This window comes from Parasteatoda tepidariorum, chromosome 3 (genome assembly GCF_043381705.1).
Source record: "Parasteatoda tepidariorum isolate YZ-2023 chromosome 3, CAS_Ptep_4.0, whole genome shotgun sequence".
NCBI lineage: Eukaryota > Metazoa > Arthropoda > Arachnida > Araneae > Theridiidae > Parasteatoda > Parasteatoda tepidariorum.
Genome location: NC_092206.1, coordinates 81,896,067 through 81,919,146, shown reverse-complemented (window position 1 = coordinate 81,919,146; position 23,080 = coordinate 81,896,067). Strand labels below are relative to the sequence as shown.

At 25.5% G+C, this 23,080-nt stretch overlaps 1 protein-coding gene across 3 annotated transcripts in view; it reads right to left on the bottom strand.

Annotated features, from left to right (window-relative positions):
• Positions 1–23,080, bottom strand: part of LOC107452101 (uncharacterized) — a 60,732-nt gene that overhangs the window by 16,809 nt on the left and 20,843 nt on the right. For all 3 annotated transcript variants that reach the window (XM_071178899.1, XM_071178898.1, XM_071178900.1), the window contains 10 exons: positions 12,808–12,886; positions 11,361–11,515; positions 10,889–11,089; positions 10,112–10,342; positions 8,168–8,476; positions 5,965–6,133; positions 3,968–4,125; positions 2,737–2,838; positions 1,669–1,796; positions 496–642 (listed from right to left, as the gene is read on the bottom strand). In XM_071178899.1, the coding sequence (XP_071035000.1) occupies positions 496–642; positions 1,669–1,796; positions 2,737–2,838; positions 3,968–4,125; positions 5,965–6,133; positions 8,168–8,476; positions 10,112–10,342; positions 10,889–11,089; positions 11,361–11,515; positions 12,808–12,886 (1,679 nt within the window). The remainder of the gene's footprint in view (positions 1–495; positions 643–1,668; positions 1,797–2,736; positions 2,839–3,967; positions 4,126–5,964; positions 6,134–8,167; positions 8,477–10,111; positions 10,343–10,888; positions 11,090–11,360; positions 11,516–12,807; positions 12,887–23,080) is intronic.

Here is a 23,080-nt window from a genome sequence, read left to right as displayed (position 1 = left end):
AAAATACTATTACTTGAAACCTAATAAAAAATACTATTATTTGAAAATAATAGTTGTCGAAAAATTACGTTATTTAAATTAAAATTCCAAAGGGGTAATGTATGCACTAAAGCTTGAGTTTGTGAGTGAAAGATTAAACTTTAGAAAGTGTGGTTGCAGGATTGATAGAAATAGATTTCTCTAAATCAATTTCTTCCAGTCTTTATGTTAACAAATACTGGTCTTTTAAAGTGGAATGATGCTGTAAGGCTGCATATTGTGGTCAAGATCTCTCATTGTGGCATGGCACATTTCTTAACTTGTCCCACATGAACCAACACATTTTCATGTCTTCCTTTTCAGTGGTTTTCTCTTATTTTCCCCTTCTAACCAAGTGTATAATAGGTGCAGAAAGATTGGAATGAGTGATGCAAAATACAGATATTAAATGAGAAAATAAATTATCATATTTTATGGTGTAACTATGTAAAATAATTTTCTTTTTAAATGTATTACCTCTATAGCAATTGAAGAAACATCAGCCATATTTTTCAGAATTTGAGAAGCATAGTGGATATCAGCAGAATTCAAACTATTAGGATTAGTTGTCAGTTGCAGGAAACTAATTGATGAATTCAAAATATTCTCTTCTGTGATATTATTCTTGAAAAATATAAAGCAAAATTTATTTATAATAAGGAATGAAGTTTTAAAAAAAAATTCTTATTTATATTTCTTTACAATAACAATGAACAGAATTTACCTAAATTATTTTACCACATAAAAAATTATTTACTAACTGTAGCAACATTATTAAAATATGGGAAAGCTTTAGAGTACGAAACTTCCACAAATGTTTGATTTTAAGAATGTGGAATTATGTAAGAGATTCTCTTTGTAAATATGGCCAAACATTATAAATGCTTAATAAATAATGAATTCCTAACAATTATTTCTTTAGTAAATCGATTGCTAGCTAGTAAAAGTTGATTAAATTCAATTTAAAATTAAAATTAAACTCAAAAATGTTGAATGTTTCATGCATGGCACACTGTAAAGTCAAAGCTCATACTTTAACTCAAGTATTAGTGATCATTGAAAATATCTCTTATGCCAAACCAAGACTTTTTTTTTATTATGAGAAGACTGAAAGAATTGCAAGCTAAATTAAAATTTGGTTTAAATTAAATACTTCAGACATATTTAAAATTAATGCTATTTATACCCCAAGAACCCAAAAGAACTCAAGCAAAAAGCTTGACACGAGTCTATCATAAAAAATCTCAAAAATATAAACAAAATAGCATAAATGTGTTTAAATTATCATTTTATACAAACACTACAATTTTTCAATAAATTAAGAAAGAGACGAAATAAAGATTTAAGGCTGATAAAACAGCTCAATAAAAATTAACAAAACATGAAGCCTTTATATTATTGGACTCCAATTAATCCGCCTTTTATATTTGAAATCATCAAAGATAATTTTTAAATAGTGATGAATTTTAATTTTTATTTTTTTAGACATAACATGTATTACAAGCATCTGTGTCATAAAATTATTTAAAAAATACAAGTGATGCTTAAAACTTAATGTGTCAATCAGTAATAAAAAATTTAACATGAGCTTATTACTCAATAGGGAAAAAAATGGTAACTTCAAAAAGAATTCATTAAATAAATACTCACTGATGCTAATCTATGTAAATGTATGGTGATATCTGAATGAACTGGAACGCAGTTTCCTTTAACTGGAGCCCAAAATGCTCCAACAGAAAAGTCTCCCATGCATTGTCTTTTGAGAGGAATACCTTCTTCTGTTGTAAAATGGATTAATAAAGATTATAAAAAATTAAAATAACAAAAAAATTTAAAAATTCTTACTTAATAATTCTAAAACAATATTTGAAAAAAAATTCCCGTCACTTTTCATTTTTTTTTGGAATGTAACATTACTTGAGATAAGTAGATTGTGCAAAACATTATGTTAAAACTTATATTGGAAAAAATTCTTCACTTAAATTACAATTTCAAAATAAATTTAAACACTCAATAAGACGTAAACAAATGCCATATTTTTATCAGCATTTATTCTGTTCTGTATTATCAGTATTGATATATTTTATTGTAAAATATATTAAATAAAAAAATTTATTTCATAAAGTATAAATTAAACTGATGAATAATTGCATTTTCTTTAATAAAAAATTTATTGCAAACATTTTTATAATTTAATTTAAGCAATTAAAACAAAAATATTAGCATAATAGAAAATAGTTACTTTGCAATTTAAGCCATTTTTATTACATTTTATATAAGGAAATGCAGTTTTATACTTATGAAAATAAACTTTTTCACTCATTCAAGTGTTTAAAACAAATTAAAAATGTTTTTAAGATAGTGAAATCTTTTATCTTAAGCCAGAAATAAAATATTTTAACTCAACATTATTTATAATTTCAAAGGCAGTTTCTTCCACATAGCAAAAACATACGTTCAGACTAAGTTTACAAGTTCTTTTTTTTTTTATTACAGTCCAAAAAAAATTTTTAAAACTAATTTTTGTTTAATTACAAAGATATTTATAAATCCACATAATAAGCTTTAATTTCAACCACAGATATTTCAATTATAATCTTAAAAAGATTAAAGGTATAACAAATAATAATCCATAAAAACTAAGAAATATAAAATATAAAAACAAAAATACGAGTTGAAAGTAGTTAATATCTGAAAAATGCCTAAATAAGAAATTACCTGTTGTGCACATTTCTTTAGACACTGCAAATTGTTTTAAGGGTGTGGTAGGCCAGGTAAAAACCATTTCACTTACAAGAGTCTGTTCTTCAGAACATCTTACTGGAAATAAAAATAAAATATTAAAATGTGGGTTTTAGAAAACATTCTAATGTTGAAGTTTCAAAAAAAAATTTAAAAATTTTTTATAAATTAGTAAAATTTTGAATTATAACCCAAAAAGTAAAATTTAACAAGATAAAAACAACAACAAAAAATCAATAACTTTTTTTAGTCTTATCAATTGTTAGGTTTTATCAAATTAATGCTCATTAAATTAAATAAATAAAATTTTGGAAATTATTATCAATTTTATTTTTAAAAAAAAATTCTAACAAGAGGTTTAATACAAACATATAATTGTAACAAGTGCTTCTGTAGCTGTATAATTCTGCGCCTCACTTTTGTAAAAAAATGGTAGTATTGTCTTACAATCCATTTAAAATTAGTACTTTGAAATTTCTTTAATCTTAAGTATAAAGTAATATTTGATTTTGATAAGATACAATTCAGCAAACAAATTGCAATATATTATGAGGAAACATACAATCACTGTACTTTTGAGTGGGCTATATTGGGCTAAATATAGTTTTAATTGCTAGAAAAAACTTTAAGAAATAAGGAACGACTCTACATACTAAAAACATATAATGCTATAGTAAATGAAATAGTTTAGTATAGCTCAAATATCATCCATAAATATCCCATAGATTGCGCTTTGAGTGGTCATCACTGTTAAAAGACAAAAATAAGAAATAAAATTATCTGTATTTTCCCAGTTTGTAAAGAGAATTCTCTCTTATTAATTCCCTGTATTTTCCAGGTTTTCCCTATTCTCCCTGTATAGTGGCAGCTCTGTATTAGATTTGAGATTATCAGTATTCTACTCCATAGCCTTTTAATTTTGAACCCAACTTTTAAGAATTTCTTATCACTTTTCTTCTTAGAAAACATAAGGGAAGCACATAAAAAAATATTTTAATAATAAACAAAACTATATTTCATTAAATTATTTACAAAATCTTACTTACAACTATTTAAGAGATTTATAACATTATAAGCTTAATAATATGAGCAATATAAGCAATTTTACAAATAACAATTATAAAAACAATCAGTATAAGTTAATAAGTTATTCAAAAATAAGTTCATATATGATACATTTCAAAATAACAGACAAATGGGAACACACCTGTGCTTCTTAAAAGAAAACTGCTTGTGTTGAAATGTTTTTTCAGATAAGCATTGATAGCTGTTCTGTGTAAATAAAACGAAGTTTGAATATTTCTTAACATAATATTTTCATTTTTCACTGTGCCATTGAAATATAGATGTATGAACAAGTCTTTGCTGAAAAAATAACAAATATAAAAAATTAAAATCATACAGCAGACTCAATATGCCACACATTAAAAGCGATAACGTAGTAAGAAAATAATTTAACCAATGCATCTATGACAAAAAAAGAAAAATATTAGTTTCATGAAAATTAAAGGAAAGATAAAGAAAACTAATTAAATAAAAATTAAAATTTTTGTGACTGCAATTCAAGTCATAAAAAGGTACAAGTTTTATGATGTACTAGGTAACTAACTGTAATTAAATTATTTCTTATCAGAAAAAATTTTTTGTATTGAAAACAATCGTTCATTATAAAATAAGATAATTAGTACGATTATTATATAGAAAAACAACTTTAAAATCAAAATAAGAAATGATATTGAAAAAAATATATAGAAGTATTTTACTGTAAATGAAACCAATTAATGAAGAAAATACGTAAAATATTTATTATTAGAAATTAAAATAAAATATTTATTAAAAAAAGCTACTTATAAAGAAAAACCACTTTCATTCCAATAAAGCTCGCAAAGCTACAAATTTGTAACGTCTTTAGAAAAGATTTTACAAAATGATAGCAAACCTGCATAATACACATGAACATGCGAACGTTGTTTGCAAAAAATTCATCATCATCACAGCAGACTTTTTTAGTATCTCATTATAAAAAAAAATTTAATGCAGCCAATATTTTTTCACACTATTATATATAGTAAAATGAGTAGCACAATTAATCAAGATTATTTAAGTGCAGACATTAAAAATTGAAAATAGTTTTTTATAGAAATATTTCTTAAATAATGTAATAAAATGTTTTTAGTGACTTAGAATTTGGATACACAAAGAAGGGTAAAACTAGGTAAGTCTTGGTCTTGGATCAAGTATTGAGAGAAATTTTGCCTTCATGGAGGACTTTTTGATGGAACTAACCTTCATTTGCGTTACATGAAGAGGAAGACCAAGAGAACCACCCACGGTTAGCCTGATGGTAAAGGGATTCTAATACATGATTGGTCTACCACTGAGGATATTTCACGTCAGCACTGTGGTGGGTGTAAGCCGGATGCATATTTGTATCGATCAGCCATCGGTGGGATTCGAACTTGGTTCACCTTATTGGAAGGCGAATGCCCCTGAGCCATTATGGCTCAGCATACAAACCATTGACATAAAATAATTACTCACTCTCAAAACAAGTTCATGGGTCTTAATTTGCTTTACAAATAAATAAATGAATAATAACACTTTAAAGGAAAAAAAGAATGCAATATATTTTAAAATTAAAACTTTCAGAATCATTTACAAACTATCTTCCTTATTTTTGAATGAGATAAGAAATACTTTGGGTAATAAAATTGTTTTTACAGCAATTGTTTGTAAGTTTTGTCTGATCTATTAATGCTAATTTGAACATATTTCTTAGAAAAATATTAATGTACAGTTTATGTTTACTTTAACATTTCAGAATAAAAGCTTTGAAGAAAAAAACATTTATTTTAGAAATTTATGAGTATTATGAAACTTAAATAAATTAAATACAACACAAAAAGCTCATATCAATACAGTTGAAAAAAAGAAAGCCATTTTAGTACCATACAAAAGAACCATCCTCTGTGGAAATACCCAAAATAAAAAGAAACACAGAAACTGTATTTGCATAGATAATATTAATTGTTCATCGGATCAAAAGTTCATCTGAAAACTCAATTTTAAACTTCATTTGAAAACTATTCCATCATATGAATTTAACCTCCCTTAGGGTAATATTATGCAACATAGAGCATCACTTCAAATTATACTCAAATGTATTTAATTTTATTTCTCAGAACATATTAATTTAGCACATACTTATCACAGGACTTGCTTCTTATTTGGGCATGCAAAAAGCTTTCTGGAAGTTCATCTTTAAAAAACTGCAAAAAATCAGGCGGAAGTTGTGTTTCTGTCCTAACTTTAAAACAAGAATGATGTTGTAGATCCTCATCCATATAAAGAGCCAAAATAAAAGTATGGACACCTGAAAATATTAAGGTTTCATTCATGTAATACTAAATACTGTTAGCTCTAAATTGTAGTATAATAATTTTAAACATGCAAATTAGTAAATTGTAATTTCATATCAGCAAAAGTGAAAAATATATTAATTGCATGAATTGTTTAATTAGAAAAAAGTGAAAAGTTATTAAATCTGAATAAATCACTTACACTTTATCAATTATAATGTGTGGCTAATACTTTGCTAGTTATATTTTCAAAATTTATTTTTGTTTATTTTATATCAATACACATTCCTAAATCATTTAAGTGTAGAAAAAATTCTGAAACTGACAGGAGAAGAAGAAAAAAGTTAAGCTTTTAGAAAATGAAAAGTTTTGTCGATTGCTCATAATTGAAACAATTTTTCATCTTATTTTGAATGAACTATTAAATTTAACTTAATATTTTGACTACAATAATAGAAAGTAAATTCTTAAAAAAATAAAACACCTATTGATACAAAGAAATTTTAAACCTATTGCTTACAAACTAACAAGTATAAAAATTGGTTAGATTATGCTAAATAATACCTAATATAAAAATTAATTCTGCATAGATTATGCTTTAAAAAATAAGCATTTATTTTTAAATCTTGTTATTCATCCTTAATTTTCTTGAGTATAAAATAAAATATAGCATTTGATGGAAATAACCAAAATAATTTCAATTTTCCTTTAATTAAAGTGTTTTGAAAAGTCATTCTTAAAATTTTGTTTGCTAAAAAAAAAAAAAGCAAAAACTATATTGCACAAAAAAAAAAAAAAAAAAAAAAANAAAAAAAAAAAAAAAAAAAAAAAAAAAAAAATACAGCTTTAGAACAGTTAGCATTTTTGAATCATATTCTTTTGAAGTTAAAGTGAAACTAAATTATAATGAAATTACAAATGTTGAGGTAACAAAATTTGATACTGAAATAAAAAATATTACTTTAATGTTAAATGATGTGCTAGCTGGAACTGAAGTTAAAAATTATAATTTCCCTTGAATATTGAATAAAAAAACATAACAACAAAATGAAATAGGTATACTTTTAAAACTCTTGATTTCTTGATTGATAATTTTTAATTAGTTACAAGAATGTATAATTACTCAAATAATGAAAGTATTAAAATTTTAAAAAAGATTCTAAAAAATTTGCCTCTGTCAGCCTATTTAATTAAAATATTTTTTACAAAACAAACTTTTAATAATTTTTTAATCACATATTAAAAATTGTACCTTAATCTAACTTTATTATGCATACGAGAAATGATAAAACTTTTTCTCATGAAGAACAAATTGTAAAAAAGCAACAAAAAAAATATCCACTTTGTCATTAAACTGATTGACCGATATATAGTTAAACATATTTTTTGTTACAATTGAAATAAAATTTTAATCATCAAATTTGTCAAATGGAAATTTCTAAACTTGTCTTGTTAGAATAAAACCTAAAAAAACATATTTCTTTTCCTTTTTTTTAAAAAAATTTCAAATCCAATAAAAACTGACATCTCTTATGCTTATATATATAAAACAGATTGAAAAAAAAAGAGATAGCAGGCTTCATCCTAAAGCAAAATGAATGCATCTTTAGTATTACTCTTCAATGCATAAAGCTTTATGTAATTTTATATTATACCAAATAAAATTTCACCAAAAAATTTTGAAAGAATTTTTTTTTTTAAATTTTGTATTTTTCATAAAAATTCAATATTAGTGACATTAAAAGAAGCATATAATAACTGTTCTTACTAAATTTATTCAAAGATAAAAAATATAAAACTTTATTCATACAAACCCCAAATAAAGAAAAGCATATAAAATATATTTAATGAAGAACATGTGAAGGGCTTGACACAATACAGTGATAAACAATACTGTATAAGGCGAGATATTTACATCAAGCTGTTTACTTAGTATTGTTTTCAGATAGGTATTTTACAAGATCTGCTACATAGCAGCACAATGAACAGAAACATTTTATTGCCTACATGAAAATTGTGATATTTACCACCAAAAACAATATACATACCTGGCATTCTGTACAGTACTTTTGGAGAATAAATTCTTTTTAAAGGAAACAATTGATCAACAGAACACCAATAATAGCCTTGGTATGAAAGTATGTGCTCTAAATTTGAGTGAGATTCAACAAATAAAGTTAATCGACTAGTATTAAAGCCAGGTGATAAATAATCACCATCTTTGTACCAAGAAATACTATTTAACAGAAACCAGCCACTAGGAACACAACGGAAATCAAATTTTGATATTGATTCTTCAAAATTGGTAGAAGAATGCAGAGGCAGTGTTCGATCTTCAATATAAGCATGTGTAGGACCTAAAATAAAATATAGGTCTCAAATAAACTCATACCAACTTATACACATGGACTTAAAAAATAAATATTTTCAAGAATATTAAAATAATATCTCTATTATAAAAATAATCAGAGCATTTTGCTAACATAAATATTTAAACAATTAGTAAAATAGTAATGTTCGAAATTTCAGTCAAAATTTAATACCAATAACATTCATAAATGTCTAATCTGATACTTCGGCCTTGAGCAATAGATTAAAAAAGTTTTCATTAAAAAAAAGAAAATTCTAATTCATTCCTTATTTTTATTTATTTTTGACTAGCTTGCACAAAAAAATAATAATTTTACATATAACCTTATGATTTACTATATTTAAAAACAATAATTTTTAAATAGGTAAAATGGCAGAACTTAAAGTTAAAATTCAAAAGACATATTCTATGAGATACTAATGATGATTACCATTTATAACTAATAGTTCTTTCTTAAAAGAATTCTATTTATAGCTACTGATTGTATAGTGAGAAACAGACCCCATTTATTACACTCAATTTATTTAAGTAATTTTAACAGGTTAGTAAAAATTCTTTACATCAATTTGACAAATACAAAATCAATATATTCTAAATCTAAATTTATTTCATTATATTTTTGTAGACTAATATAAAAATGACATTACATAAACTAAATAAAATTATTATAAGAACAAAAATTTTATATAAAAAATTTTATCAATTGCATTAAAAATGTAATAACTCCTAACAATAGTAAAAATTCTGTCAACCATACCAATTTGCTTATTTTAAATAATAACACGACTGCGTTATTTTAAATAATAATGATATCGACGACACTCTGGCTAAGGAGGGGACAGGATAAACTTTGATGAGTCCGAATTCACTCACCTTCATGGAACTAGCATCAAAAAAGAAANGTACTACTACATCAAAAAAGAAGTCAATGTTTCCTGGCTCGTACCCCCCAAACATCACTGGTACCAGAGCACTCGTCCAGGAGGTGCACTCAACATTCGGTGCAACCTCAAGGATCAGACAGCGCTTACCAGCGGCCACCTTAAGTCTCTTTCCTTTGAGGGTAGTGTTAAAATCTTCCCAAACTGCCCCAGGTACCACAACATGCAGGCTTCTCCCCAACATATCCTGGACTGTCTTGGACTGGGCAAGAGGAACATTCCAGAAAACCCACTTTTGGTGGCCGACTTCCTCCGGGTCATGAATTTCATGAACATTGTTTAGCCCTGCTAATTTTGGGGATTAGGAAGAAGAAGAAGAAGAAATAATAACACTAATATTAAATAAAACATTCCCACAACAGATTGTTGTGGGCCATGGAGTCATTAATGTTAAGGCTCCACAATTTTGTGACCAGTCGCATGATTGTTGGAATGTGGTCAGCTATGCACAAAACTTACTTCCATAACCACTGAGCCATTGTGACTAAAAACAATATTAATAGGCATAAATAAGGTACTAACAAGGAAGTTTAAGAACCAATATGAAATGGGAGAAATTAAAACATGCATTCAAATATTTAATAAACGAATTGCAGAGATTCAAAATAATTTGTAGAATCTTATTTAATATTTATAATACTTAATATTTTCCGAATACGCAAACTGAAATATTTTCTTACCATTATCTTCCATCAATTCAGCAGTCCTCAATTCACATATTGATGACTCTTTAGAGGAAGGTTCCTTCAGTGTCCATTTCATTTTATTTTCATGCTTGGAATCTTGAGTTATAAGGCCAGCAGATTTAGACAAATTAAAATTAGTGCCTGCCTTCCAATCTACAAACTCCATGTCATGTGATGATTGTAGCTCATTGCCTTCTTGGATTAAATCCATCCACCAAGAGGAAACTGTTAAAATATATGAAATAAATTTGTAATATTTATAAATAATAATAAATACAATTTATGAAGAGTTTGAGGTAATATAATAATAAGTAGTGTTTTGCAGAGAGGTGTACAACAAAGGCATGTCCCATGGCATCTAAATAAAAGTGGACAGTAGACAACATACTCTAAAATCTATTACTATTATTATAATACTGGTACACAATTACATAAAAACAATTTAATGGCCACACCAACAATTTTTTTGTATTTTCATAATAGTGTTACGCATTTTGCTGAGAGTTTTCTCCTTATTTAAAAGAAAGTTATAAATTATTTGCTTAAACATTCAATTTTAAAAGTACCTATCAATTTAAATTTCTTTATTTTCCATAAAGGAACAATGCAGATAACTGAAGTTTAGATAATTTGGAGATGTCTAGCATGTAAAATATGTATNTTCCATAAAGGAACAATGCAGATAACTGAAGTTTAGATAATTGGAGATTTCTAGCATGTAAAATATGTATTAATTATAAAATTATTAATAATAAATGCGTAGTAGGATACCTTTATTTACTGGCGTAGCTTGCAAGAGGATCTTGAAAAAAGAATACTTGTGCCAACTATACATGCTTTGTAACAGACTTGTATTAAAAGGTAAACTTGAACAACTTTCATTTGCTTCTGCCCAAGTTTTCTTTGTTGATTCTATATGATAACACGATTCTTCACCAGCAATCTTATGCCACTGTTTCGTAAACATGAAAGCTGTAAAAAATTTTAACTTCAAAATAAATACCTCAATAAATTATATATATATATATATATATATATATATATTTTAATTACTTAGTAGCACGAAATAGACACAGTCATAACTCGATACAAAGACTCTTCAGATTAGTTTTCCATTTATAATTTTAAAAAAATTATGTTTTAATTAAATTAAAGGAAATATAAAAATGCATATAATAAAAAAACAAGAAATCCAAAACATCATAATAGTATAAAATTTTGTGTACTTTTAATAAATAATTACCTTCTAATACTTTCAAAGGATGATGAATACAAATAAATGGCATTTTTGCATCGCAGGAAGCTAAATCATATTGAATCACTTCATTTACAACTTTGGCCACAGCACAAACTATTTCATCATTCCTCAAAGAAGATGTCTGATTGTTCTCATAAATCCTGGATAAATGTCAGAAAAATATGTAAGAAAATATTCTGAAGAAATAACTAATTAACAGTAATTTAATATGCAAACAGAATAATAAACTTTCATAACTTCAACTCCAATATCTGGACAAAAATTAATAGATTTAAAAAGTATTAACTTTGTTAAAAGTTAACACTGATTTTGGTGGGTTTTTTATTACAATGACAAAAAAGTATTAAATTAGAGCAACAGAAAACTGTAAGTTGGAGTGGAACAATAATTTAGTAACTAATTTATAATATTTTAAAAATTGTAAGTGAAATATATGATTCGTATATGAACAAAAGTGTTAATTTTACGCCTTACCTTTTGATATTAAAATGTAACAGAATACTAAGGTGCAACAAAATTGGATTAAAAAAACATTTTTTTTTTAAAGTTTATGTTCTAGTCACTTGTACAGTTCAGCTATGTTTCTTAAGCTGCAAAAGTCACAAAGTGAAAGTTTTTATTGTTTTTTTTTTTTTACCTAATAACAATAAAAATTGCAAATTGTCCTTTATAAGTAATTTATTAATCAATCAATAATATAATTACAAAATAAATCAAAATAGTTTAATACATTAATTAAAGAAAGGAACAAGAAAATTAATAGTTATTTCTTATTTAATAAACTTAGCTTGTTTAAAGCACAAATTTGAAAGTTTTTTGTTAAAAAATGTTTGGAAAATTTAAATTAAGTAATAAGCAATAACATATAAATAAATAACAATATTTCATAATTAAAACTGAAAAATAAAAGTAAGGACAACAAATTAAAACAATTAAAATTATTTAAAATTATTCATAAGAATTTCAAAAAAAAACTAGCTAATCAATAGCAAAAACTAGTAGCAACAACAAAAAACTTAAGATTATATTATTCCTAGAAATTTCATAAATGTTCAATGACTGCAAAAACATTTTATAAATGGGAAATAAGATGTAAAAAAGTAGAAAAAAGGAAAAGAAATCTGTGAGACTCAAAGTTGATCTTTATTATTATTATATAGCATTATTGATCTTTCTCGCCTAATCTTTTGTGATTAATATTTATTATTCCAGATCACTTTAAAGAAGTCTAAAATCTTAAAATCACTCTAAAGCAAAATTAGTTTTGAAGTACTTTATACCCCATATAAAAAGTTCTGAAGTTAATTTTACAAAAATTATTATTTTAACTATAAAATATTTTTATAAAAATATTTCAAAGTATTATTATTTGAACATTCACAACATAAAATTTTATTAAAAGCAACAAAAAAGTGAAAAAAATAGAAGTTACCACTTATTTTCAGAATTCATACCAACAAATAAAGTTTCGCTAGGATAAATTTTTACAGGAAGCCAATATGAAGATGATTCTAAAAAAAAAAACAGTAAAAGACATAAGAAAAGATACATAAATATTTTAAAGATTTACTAAATCATAGAACCTAAATAAATTGACTAAAAATGATTAACACATCCAAATAAATTCATCTTGTTTGCAAATATACAATTTTAATTAAATTAAATAACATAAAATCAATAAGATACTAAAATGATATAGCAACAAGGTATAATAAAGAGGACAATACAAAAACAAGATCCTTAAAGTACTAAAATCTGTTGCTTAGAAATATCATAAAAATAAAAAAGAACTTTCCAGAATTCAAATTACATTATTAAGTAGAACATTCAAAAATACAATATGTTTATGTTATCCAAACAAAAAAAGGAGAGAACTGTGCATTAAAAAACAAATGAAAGGGAGGAAACTATTAAAAGACAATATGTTTGAATACAATAATTAGAAAATTTAATGGAAAAAATATCATAAATAATATTCTAGTAAACCTGCATAATTTAGAATAGATGAAAGAATCAAAAACTGCTTAAGAGACAAATTTTTCCTATTAAAATCAACTTAATTAAAACTTAGCAAAAATTATTGCTATGCACATAAACCTAAAAAATTAAGTATATTCAGAATGTATCTAATATGATTTTTCTTTCATTAAACTTTCCAATTGTAGTAAGCAAAACAAAAAAAATGTACCTAATGAAGATGCTGAAGCAATCTCTCGGAAGGTATTAAAATCAATTAAATAACTTGAAACATTACTGCAGGTTTCCAAAGCTTCATCCCAAGATTGCAAACTATGATGCAATTTATAACACAATCCTTGATTTGAAGTTTTAAAATCCCCAGAGCAACTGATTTCTAGATCTAAAAAATTAAAATTTTAATAGATTACATCAAAATAATATAGTACGGTTAAAAAGACAAAAACAGATAACTAAAACATTGGACACAGATATTAAAAAATAAAACGGAAAGGGAAAAAAAGCATAATTTCTTCAGTTTATTTTCTAATTTTTAGTCTGATATGGTGTTTTTTAAATCAAATTAAATAGCTATAAAATATAAATTCTGATGACAGAATTTATGAAAACTTTTAAATAAACAGCAGAACTGTAATTGATTTTGAAGAAGAATTTATGTCTAAAATAAAAATCAAATTTAGCGAGTTTTAATACTTAAGTTCATTTAAGTTATGACTCTATTTAAATAAGAGCACAATTCTTAATGATGATTTGTTATCTAAAAAGTTTTTAAAAAATGCTGTGAGTAAATATAAGTACAAAAACAGGAAAAACAAAATTATAAACTGAAAAAAATATTTCAATATTTTTAATTTTAACCCTATTTAACCATAAAACTTTGAAGAAATTAGAGCCGGCATTGGCTATGCTGAGCCAAGGGTAAGCTGCATTAAAAAGTAAGCTGATTATACAGTACTAAAAACTAAGTCTGATAAAATGAAGACAAGGGGAAAAGGAAAGATAGCTTTTATGCCTCTGATCAAAGTTGGCCAAAAATGTAATCGATTACATTTTTTGATTACAGTAATCAATTACTTGTAATCATGATTACAATTTTCAAAAATTTTGATTACAGCTGTAATCATGATTACAATATTGATTACAGTAATCAATTACTTGTAATCGTGATTACAAAGTTTGATTACAGCTGTAATCATGATTACATAGTCGATTACAGTAATCAATTACTTGTAATCATGATTACAATTTTCAAAAAATTTTGATTACAGCTGTAATCATGATTACAATTTTGATTACAGTAATCAATTACTTGTAATCATGATTCCAAGTAATTGCGATTACAAGTAATCACAACAAAAACGATTACAAGTAATTATGATTACAAGTAATCAAAATATATGATTACATGTAATTTGATTACATGTAATTTGATTACATGTAATTATGATTACATGTAATCTAATTACACGATTACAAGACTATTGTATTCTTATAAATGATTATATTTTACAGTAGATAGTAGAATGTATTTTATAATGATACATTTTGCACGTATTAACATGTACTGCATTTTGTACGTATTTGTATACGTACAAATGAATGTAACTGAAATGTATGTACATATGATTTTATCTAGTGCATATGTTCAGACATTTTAGTATCACACACATGTACATACACTTATATTGTAGGTATAAAATATATGTACGTATGTATATAGATAATAATTACGTATGTATGTGCAAACAATGTAGGCATGTACATTTATACACAATGAATATATGCATTTTATGCAAATATTTGTGTATGTAAAATGTATATCTATGTTCATGTACGCATGTATATACAAGTACTTGTGTTTGTACGAACATACATACATTGTCTGTACAATGTATGTCCCATGCATGTATGTGCAATTTATTTATGAACAGTACAATATATGTATGCATGTACAATATAGGTATATCTGTAGGATGTACAATATATGTATGTATACATGTACATGATATGCATGTCCAGTGTATTTATGTACATGTACATAATATGTTCATGCTCAATGTAAGTATCCAAATATGCATAATACATTTGTGAACTATTGTACGTACATTGGGCGTATTTATATTTCACATATATTCATACATGCATTCGACATGCATAACGTACGTACATACACACATTTGAGATGCATATATTGTACAGATGTATATACATATAGCGTACAGATGTATATACATATAGCGTACAGATGTATATTCATATAATGTACATATGATGAAATGAACATATAATGTTCATATAATGTACATATGTGTGTACATATACAGTACATATGTGCATAAATATATTGGGCATAATTCTACATGTGTACATTAATACATTTGTACATGCATGCTATCCCTATCTATGCATATGGTGCAATGTATATATGTCCAATGAATGTATCCACACATGTACAATACACGTATGTTCCATGTATGCATATCCATATGTACTATGCATGCATGTGCAATACATGAATGTATGTACATACATTGTACATGCGTACATACATTACACGTATACATATGCACATTACATTTGTGTCTAAATATGTTTACAATGCAATAAATAAAATGCATGTAAGTTAACTTTTAATGACTCAAGCAAGTTAAATGACAAAATCAAACGATATTTAAATTTAGTTTTCAGCTTTAATTGTTCTATATCATTTTGAAATTCTTTGAATAAAAAATTTTTTTCAGGTATTTTCATGAAATGTTTGACAATACAGATTTATTTATTTTTTTATAACATATTGCATGATTCATAGAAATGTTTTAAATGGTAAAAAAAACTGTACATTTAATGTGTGTGGAAATAATATTTAGAAATTTAAAATAAAATTATCGTTTGCTTTCTAAAAAATATGAGGTTGAGTTTTACATGCCTTAGAATAAATTTTAAAACAAACTTTAATAATTTTACTTATATAATTTTTTTTAATGTATGCACAATGTACGTGTGTATTGTAATTACATATATTTAAATTTATGCATGTATTTATACATTACTTGTAATTATGTACATGCATACGTTGTATGTACATGCGTACATTGTGCATATAACTATTTTTTTGTACATCCATACATTACATGCGCATGAGTATTAACAAAGTATGTAATTATACAAGTACATACGTACGTTGTACATAAGTACATACTTTGCATGTACATATATCGATGTACATATAAATGTGCATGTATGCATGTACGCACTTTATTTACCCAACTATGTGCATATATTGTACCTTTAAATAACATTCTTACATATTGTACGTAAATACGGACAATTTTATATGCATACGTACATTGTATATACGTGCTATTATCGTAAATTTATACAATATATGTACTTAAGTACATAAAAGCATGCAAATGCATAAACATTATTTTCATATACGTTCATACATTGTCTATGCATACAAAGATACAAAACATTGCCTCTTTGTACAAACTAACATACATGCGTACATGTATCATAAATGCATAATTATATGTACTAAGCATATGCGTATTCCATTAAGTATATTACAATATAATTATGAATATTGTACGTACAAACAACGTTTGTGCATACATTGTATGTATAGGAATCGCAAATTGTACGTTCATGCGTGCGTACATTCCATGTACATAAAAATATGTAAACTCATGGATACTTACATAATGAATTTGCATATAGTATACAATGGTAATAACTTGTAATCGTATAGTTTGATTACAAGTAATCACAATTACATGTAATCAAATTACATGTAATCATGATTACATGTAATCATATATTTTGATTACTTGTAATCATAATTACCCGTAATCGTTTTCGTTGTGATTACTTGTAATCGCAATTACTTGGAATCATGATTACAAGTAATTGATTACTGTAATCAAAATTGTAATCATGATTACAGCTGTAATCATGATTACAAGTAATTGATTACTGTAATTGAAAAATGTAATCGATTACATTTTCGCTCTACTCTGAAGTAATCAAAAATTTTGATTACTTATAATCATGATTACAAGTAATTGATTACATAGCTGTAATTATCTGTAATCAATTACAGTTGTAATTGATTACTGTAATCAACGGCCAACTCTGCCTCTGATCTGAGGGATTAGAGTTTACCTCAGTCTAGCTAATCTATTGAGAGGTTGAATATTAAAGAATATAAATTTGAATAAAGACTTATGGATTTAAATGGACTTGACTCATGTGATGAACATTTTATCTAAAGGGAATGAATTTTAATTAAATATGTGAATTGATTTTGTGCTACAGTATTTAACCTTCTCTCTTTATGGGCTACATATACTGAAAGCCATTTAATTATTTCTCATTACATTACGTAAAACAAAAACATAAAATAACACAATGAAATTTTAAGAAATTTCAATAATAACAGAAATTATTTTCAACAAGCATAAATTCAAATAATAATAAAAAGTAATTAAAAACAGATTTTTGCTCAATATGTAAAGCTATTACATACAAAGAAGATAAAAAACTGTTTAGGGGAATTTACACCCACATCACCAATTTTGTTTTTAACTGCAACTCTAAATAACATTATAAATAGGGAAAAACCAAAAAAAACATAATTGTTAAATTACCTTTAATTGAATGTTGAAATTTTGTGCAGGTGGAATAATTGAAAGGTAACCAATCAGCTCCTATCGTAAGGCTAGGCCTGCACACGCGAGTTTGTAGCTTCCAACCTATAACAGAAATTATATATATAGAAACAGAAATTATATACAGACATATTGAAGTACTTCTTTATGTATTGTTAAGCAAAAAACAATTAAATTAAATTAATATAAAAATAAATAATGCTTCACACTCTAAAAAGAAAGATATTATTTTATTTTTACTAAGTGGCATGAAAATTTCAAAATGTTACTTTTGTTCATAACATATATATTTATTTCAAATATAAAATATTTATATATAACTTCAAATATTTGAAGTTATTATATTTGGATGATTAAAATTAAAAGTACATTTCTTGTGCATTGTAGAAATATTATTGAACATATAACTATTTATCTATACATGACTTTTAAATGCATAATACCATTCAAACATAATGGCTCAGACACTGCATGCTTGGTTTGAACGGTTCCTTTCCATTTCAAAACCTTCCCATAACCTGTCTCTGCACTCATAACATTTTCTTCAAAACAAAAATCTGAAATTCAAATACAGAAAAACCTTTTAAAATAAAAAACAATAATAGATATGAAATTTATAAATGTAACAGTTATAAAAAAGTATACTTCATATTCACAGAAATTTAATATTAAACGAATTCCATTCACTAATTTATGCTTATTTTCTTAAACAAAAACAACCAGCAATACCTTCCTTATTTCTATACGTTAAACTCATTTCTAAAAAAAAATTAAGATAGGTTTTTTCTTTTCTTTTAAAAATCTTATAAAAAGTAAGTTCTAAAAATTTTTTTTAAAAATTTAAATAAAAGTTAAGAATTTTGAAACTAAGAAACAGTGTTTTTTTTTCTTCTGTTTTTTTAATGTTTATACTTAATAATTTTAAAATATCATTTTCACAAAAGTTAAAGGGAAAAAGTTGAGCTCGCAAAGTTGAATAAAATAAATAATAAAATAATAAATAAATATAATAAAATAAAAGGAGGTGCTTTGGATCAGAATTTATCAAAGAGTTTAAAAAAGAATAACGTACTGGCAAAATAGCAAAAAAATATGGTACTGATGCAATCTTGAAACTATATTTCTAAATGATGAACTTAAAAAATTGAAAATTTATATTGATACAAAAAATAACAAATAAAGCTTAACATTAAATTGTAAATTATAATGTAGTTGTTTAGTTTTGATATTACCTAGATAATTATTAAATGTCATAGAGAATTAAAAAAAAATTTTATGAATCAATGTCTAATAATTATAGTCTAATAATCAAAGTTCAAAACAAAAATAAAATAATACCTTTAAATATTATTAAAACTAAATTATTAAAGCAAAATTTATGAGATTTTCAATTCAAAATCATATTTCATGTTTTTCATTTTGCAACTTTTGAAATAGAAGTGGTGAATATTATGAGAGCAAGGGAAAATACTATTTTTTTTTTATTAGTTAACAGGTCTTAGATTTTAAGAATTAAGAATGTTGGGTAAGAACTAATCACCCAATATGGATTTTCTCTATCCTTCATTCAGTCAATTAGGTAGACTTTATTATTAGGTAGACACACAAACAGTAATTTTTAATTACTAAAACTAAACTAAACTCAGCAGCGCGACAGCCCATAGAGGGTCAAGGTCTACCGTGCCCATCTCAGTTTTCTTGACCTAGGGCTCTGGGGTGTAGGAGCAGATGTTCCGGTCAGGTGGTCAGCCGAACGCAGAACCCCCAGTGTTTAGTTCCCAAGCATGCTTGGTACTCATTTATCGACCCAATGAAGGGATGAAAGGCTGAGTCAATCTTGCCCGGCCCGAGGATCGAACCAGGGACCTGTGGCATGACAGCGCAAAGCGCTACCGCTCAGCCACCGGTCGTCATTTTTAATTACAATCACAGTTAATTTTTAAAAAGTAAAAAATAGTTCAGTTATAAAAATCTGTCAATTGCAACAGGTTTTTGGTTTTATAAGTAGAACTTAAAACTAACAAAATATTTTTAAACTAAAGGATACAAAATAAAAACAGATAAAATAAAATAAAAAATAACAATAATAATAATGTTATTAAAAAACAACTTGTATACATAACAGACAAAATAAAGATAATTAATCAAGTGTTTAAAACATAAATACCATGAAATTTTTTTTCTTTCATTAACTCGCAAATTTTACAAATTTAAATAACTTTTCAAACTAAAATACTTAACATGCTGCAAAAATATATTTAGTAACAAAGACACTCAGTTAGTTTTAACTAAATTATAAGAGAAATTTAATATATTTAACTTTAAAAAAATGCACCATAATTTTAACACAAAATAAAGAATAAGCAAAATAGAGTAAAAATATATAACAATTAATTAGTAGCCTTTGTAATGGGTACATATTTTATGCTATAAATTACAGCTTTTACACCAGAATGCATAGTCTGATAAAATATTATGCCATAATAATTTTATACTAAATTTAGCAAGTAAATAATACCTGCATTCTTGATTGTAAAAGAAACATCCTTCCATTCTTTCACGGAATGTTTTATTTTATCTCTAGATGAAATCAGCAAGTCATAAATGTCCTTCTCATTTAATGAATTTTCAGATAAAGCAATGCTTCGATTTACATACAGTATAAATTTTACTTCCATCAAATTGTGAACCAAACTATATTTTCAGAAACGAAAGAAAAATTGTGAAATATTATAACAGATGAAAACTGGGAAATATAATAGATTGTTCAAAATAGTCTTATTTAATGTTAATAAACATTCAAATACTACAGAATGTAGTTACCAAATTCATATTAACCTTTATAACTGATAATAGTATATCAAAATTAGAGATTAATTTTAAATTAGTTTTCAGATAATTAATTCATAAAAATTTCTGAAATTTGCATTAGTTTGCTTCTCATTTAATGAATTTTCCTATAAAGCAATGCTTCGATTCACGTACAGTATAAATTTTACTTCCATCAAATTGTGAACCAAACTATATTTTCAGAAAAGAAAGAAAAATTCTGAAATATTATGACGGAAGAAAACTGGGAAATACAACAGATTGTTTAAAATGGTCTTATTTAATGTTAATAAACATTCCAACATTATAGCATGCACAGTTACCAAAATCATTTTAACCTTTATAACTGATAATATATTAAAATTGGAGATTAATTTTAAATTAGTTTTTAGATAACTAATTTATATAAATTTATGAAATTTGCATAAGTAATTTCCCTAATAGTTACAGCAAATTAAAATATTTAGGGCTAAAATATTTAATGCACTCAAATCATTAAAATTAAACTCTTCCCCCTGAAAAAAAAAAAGGATTGAATAGCTTGGGATCTTTTAAACACTTTTATTGCAAAAATATTTTTTTTTTTAAATTTATTAAGTAAATTCATTATAAATTAAAATGGAATAAAAATATAGTTACTGTTATTTAATCACAAGAAATCTCATTAAAATTAAAATTTAACATTTCATACAGAATATAGTAACAATGTAACTCACCTAATATTATGGAATTCCCAAAAAAAAATTGGGTAATTTCTTTTTTATATCTGCAGTTACAGATGTCATAAATTTCCTAAATGTAGCTTTTGTTGCTATGAAATCTAATTGAGAATAGTCCCTATATTTTTCAGCTTTCATACCATGCACAGTCATAACATAAGTAGAAACATCTGAAATTACATGACACCATTAATTACATANAAAGGTAAGCTTTATTTTAATTTTTTTATAAATAAAAACAACTGAACATTTATTGGTTTAAAAATAATCAAATTATTATACTTACCTACATTAAATAAACTTGAAAAAAACTAACTTTTTATAACAAAATTAAATACAAAACACCCCTATTAAATTGTATCGGTTAAAATAAAAAATAATTGAAAAAAACCAATGAAGAAACTTTTTTAATTTATATTTTATTTTCATTAATCTATTGAGTTCAGAACAAAAGTTTAAGATAACAGCGATTATGCAGTAATCGCAAAGTAACAGTAGGTCTACGAAAAATAAGTATAAGTATAAAAAGAACTTTGTTAAGAGTAAAAAAGTCTCCCAATAGTCGCCTATTCCTGAAAATAGTTGCTTTTTTAGCCTTTTCACGCAAAAAAAGTCGCCATAGTCGCCTAAGGCCGAAAATAGTAGCAAATAGTCGCATTTTAGTAGCCTGTGGCAACCCTGTATTTCCTAATCTAATATTTTGAATCAAGTATAAACAGGAGTTGTATGTAAATAATTAGAAATTTATTATTATAAAAATTATTATGAAAATTGTAAATAAACTAAGCTTTTTAAATAAAAAAATATATGTGGGGATAGTAGTTATCGACAACGTCAACCTTCATTTATGAAAAGGTTCCCCAACATTGAATCGAGTTAACATGTCTTCTATACTAGTGAATTCGAATTGTATTATTGTAGGGGTAGACACACTGCAATGCACAAACTAATAAATTAATAAGCGTCAATAATTCCTATAATTTTTGAATCCGGATCAACCAGAAGTTATAGGCAGACAATCAGGAGTATAAGGGGTGATTGCGAGCCCAAATCAAAAATCCTGCAAGTTTCTTGAGTAAAATCATTAATGACGCATTTCAAAAAATTAATGTCTTTATAAACTTAAGCAATTAGCGAAAAATCCAGAAATCCGGATTTTTCCCGGAGCACAATCAAGAGCATATTGTGTAATAATATTATTGATTCAACCATGATCTTACCCGAACTGTCAAAATGGGAAAAAAAAAGGTGGGGTTAAACAGGTGTGGTATTCAAAATCCTAGAAAATAATCTTGTTCTTTAGCAAACACATGAAAGGAAAGAGTGTGTTAAGAATATAGTTGGAGATTTTTATCTGCTTTGAAACCCTAAAAATGTTATGTAAAACAGCATCAATTGGGGAATCGCTTATTTATTTATTTTATTTACCTTTTTACGTGCTTGATAACATGTTCAATGTAAAAAAAAGTTCAAGTGTGTTCGCGAAAATTGTGAAACGTGAACACTAAAA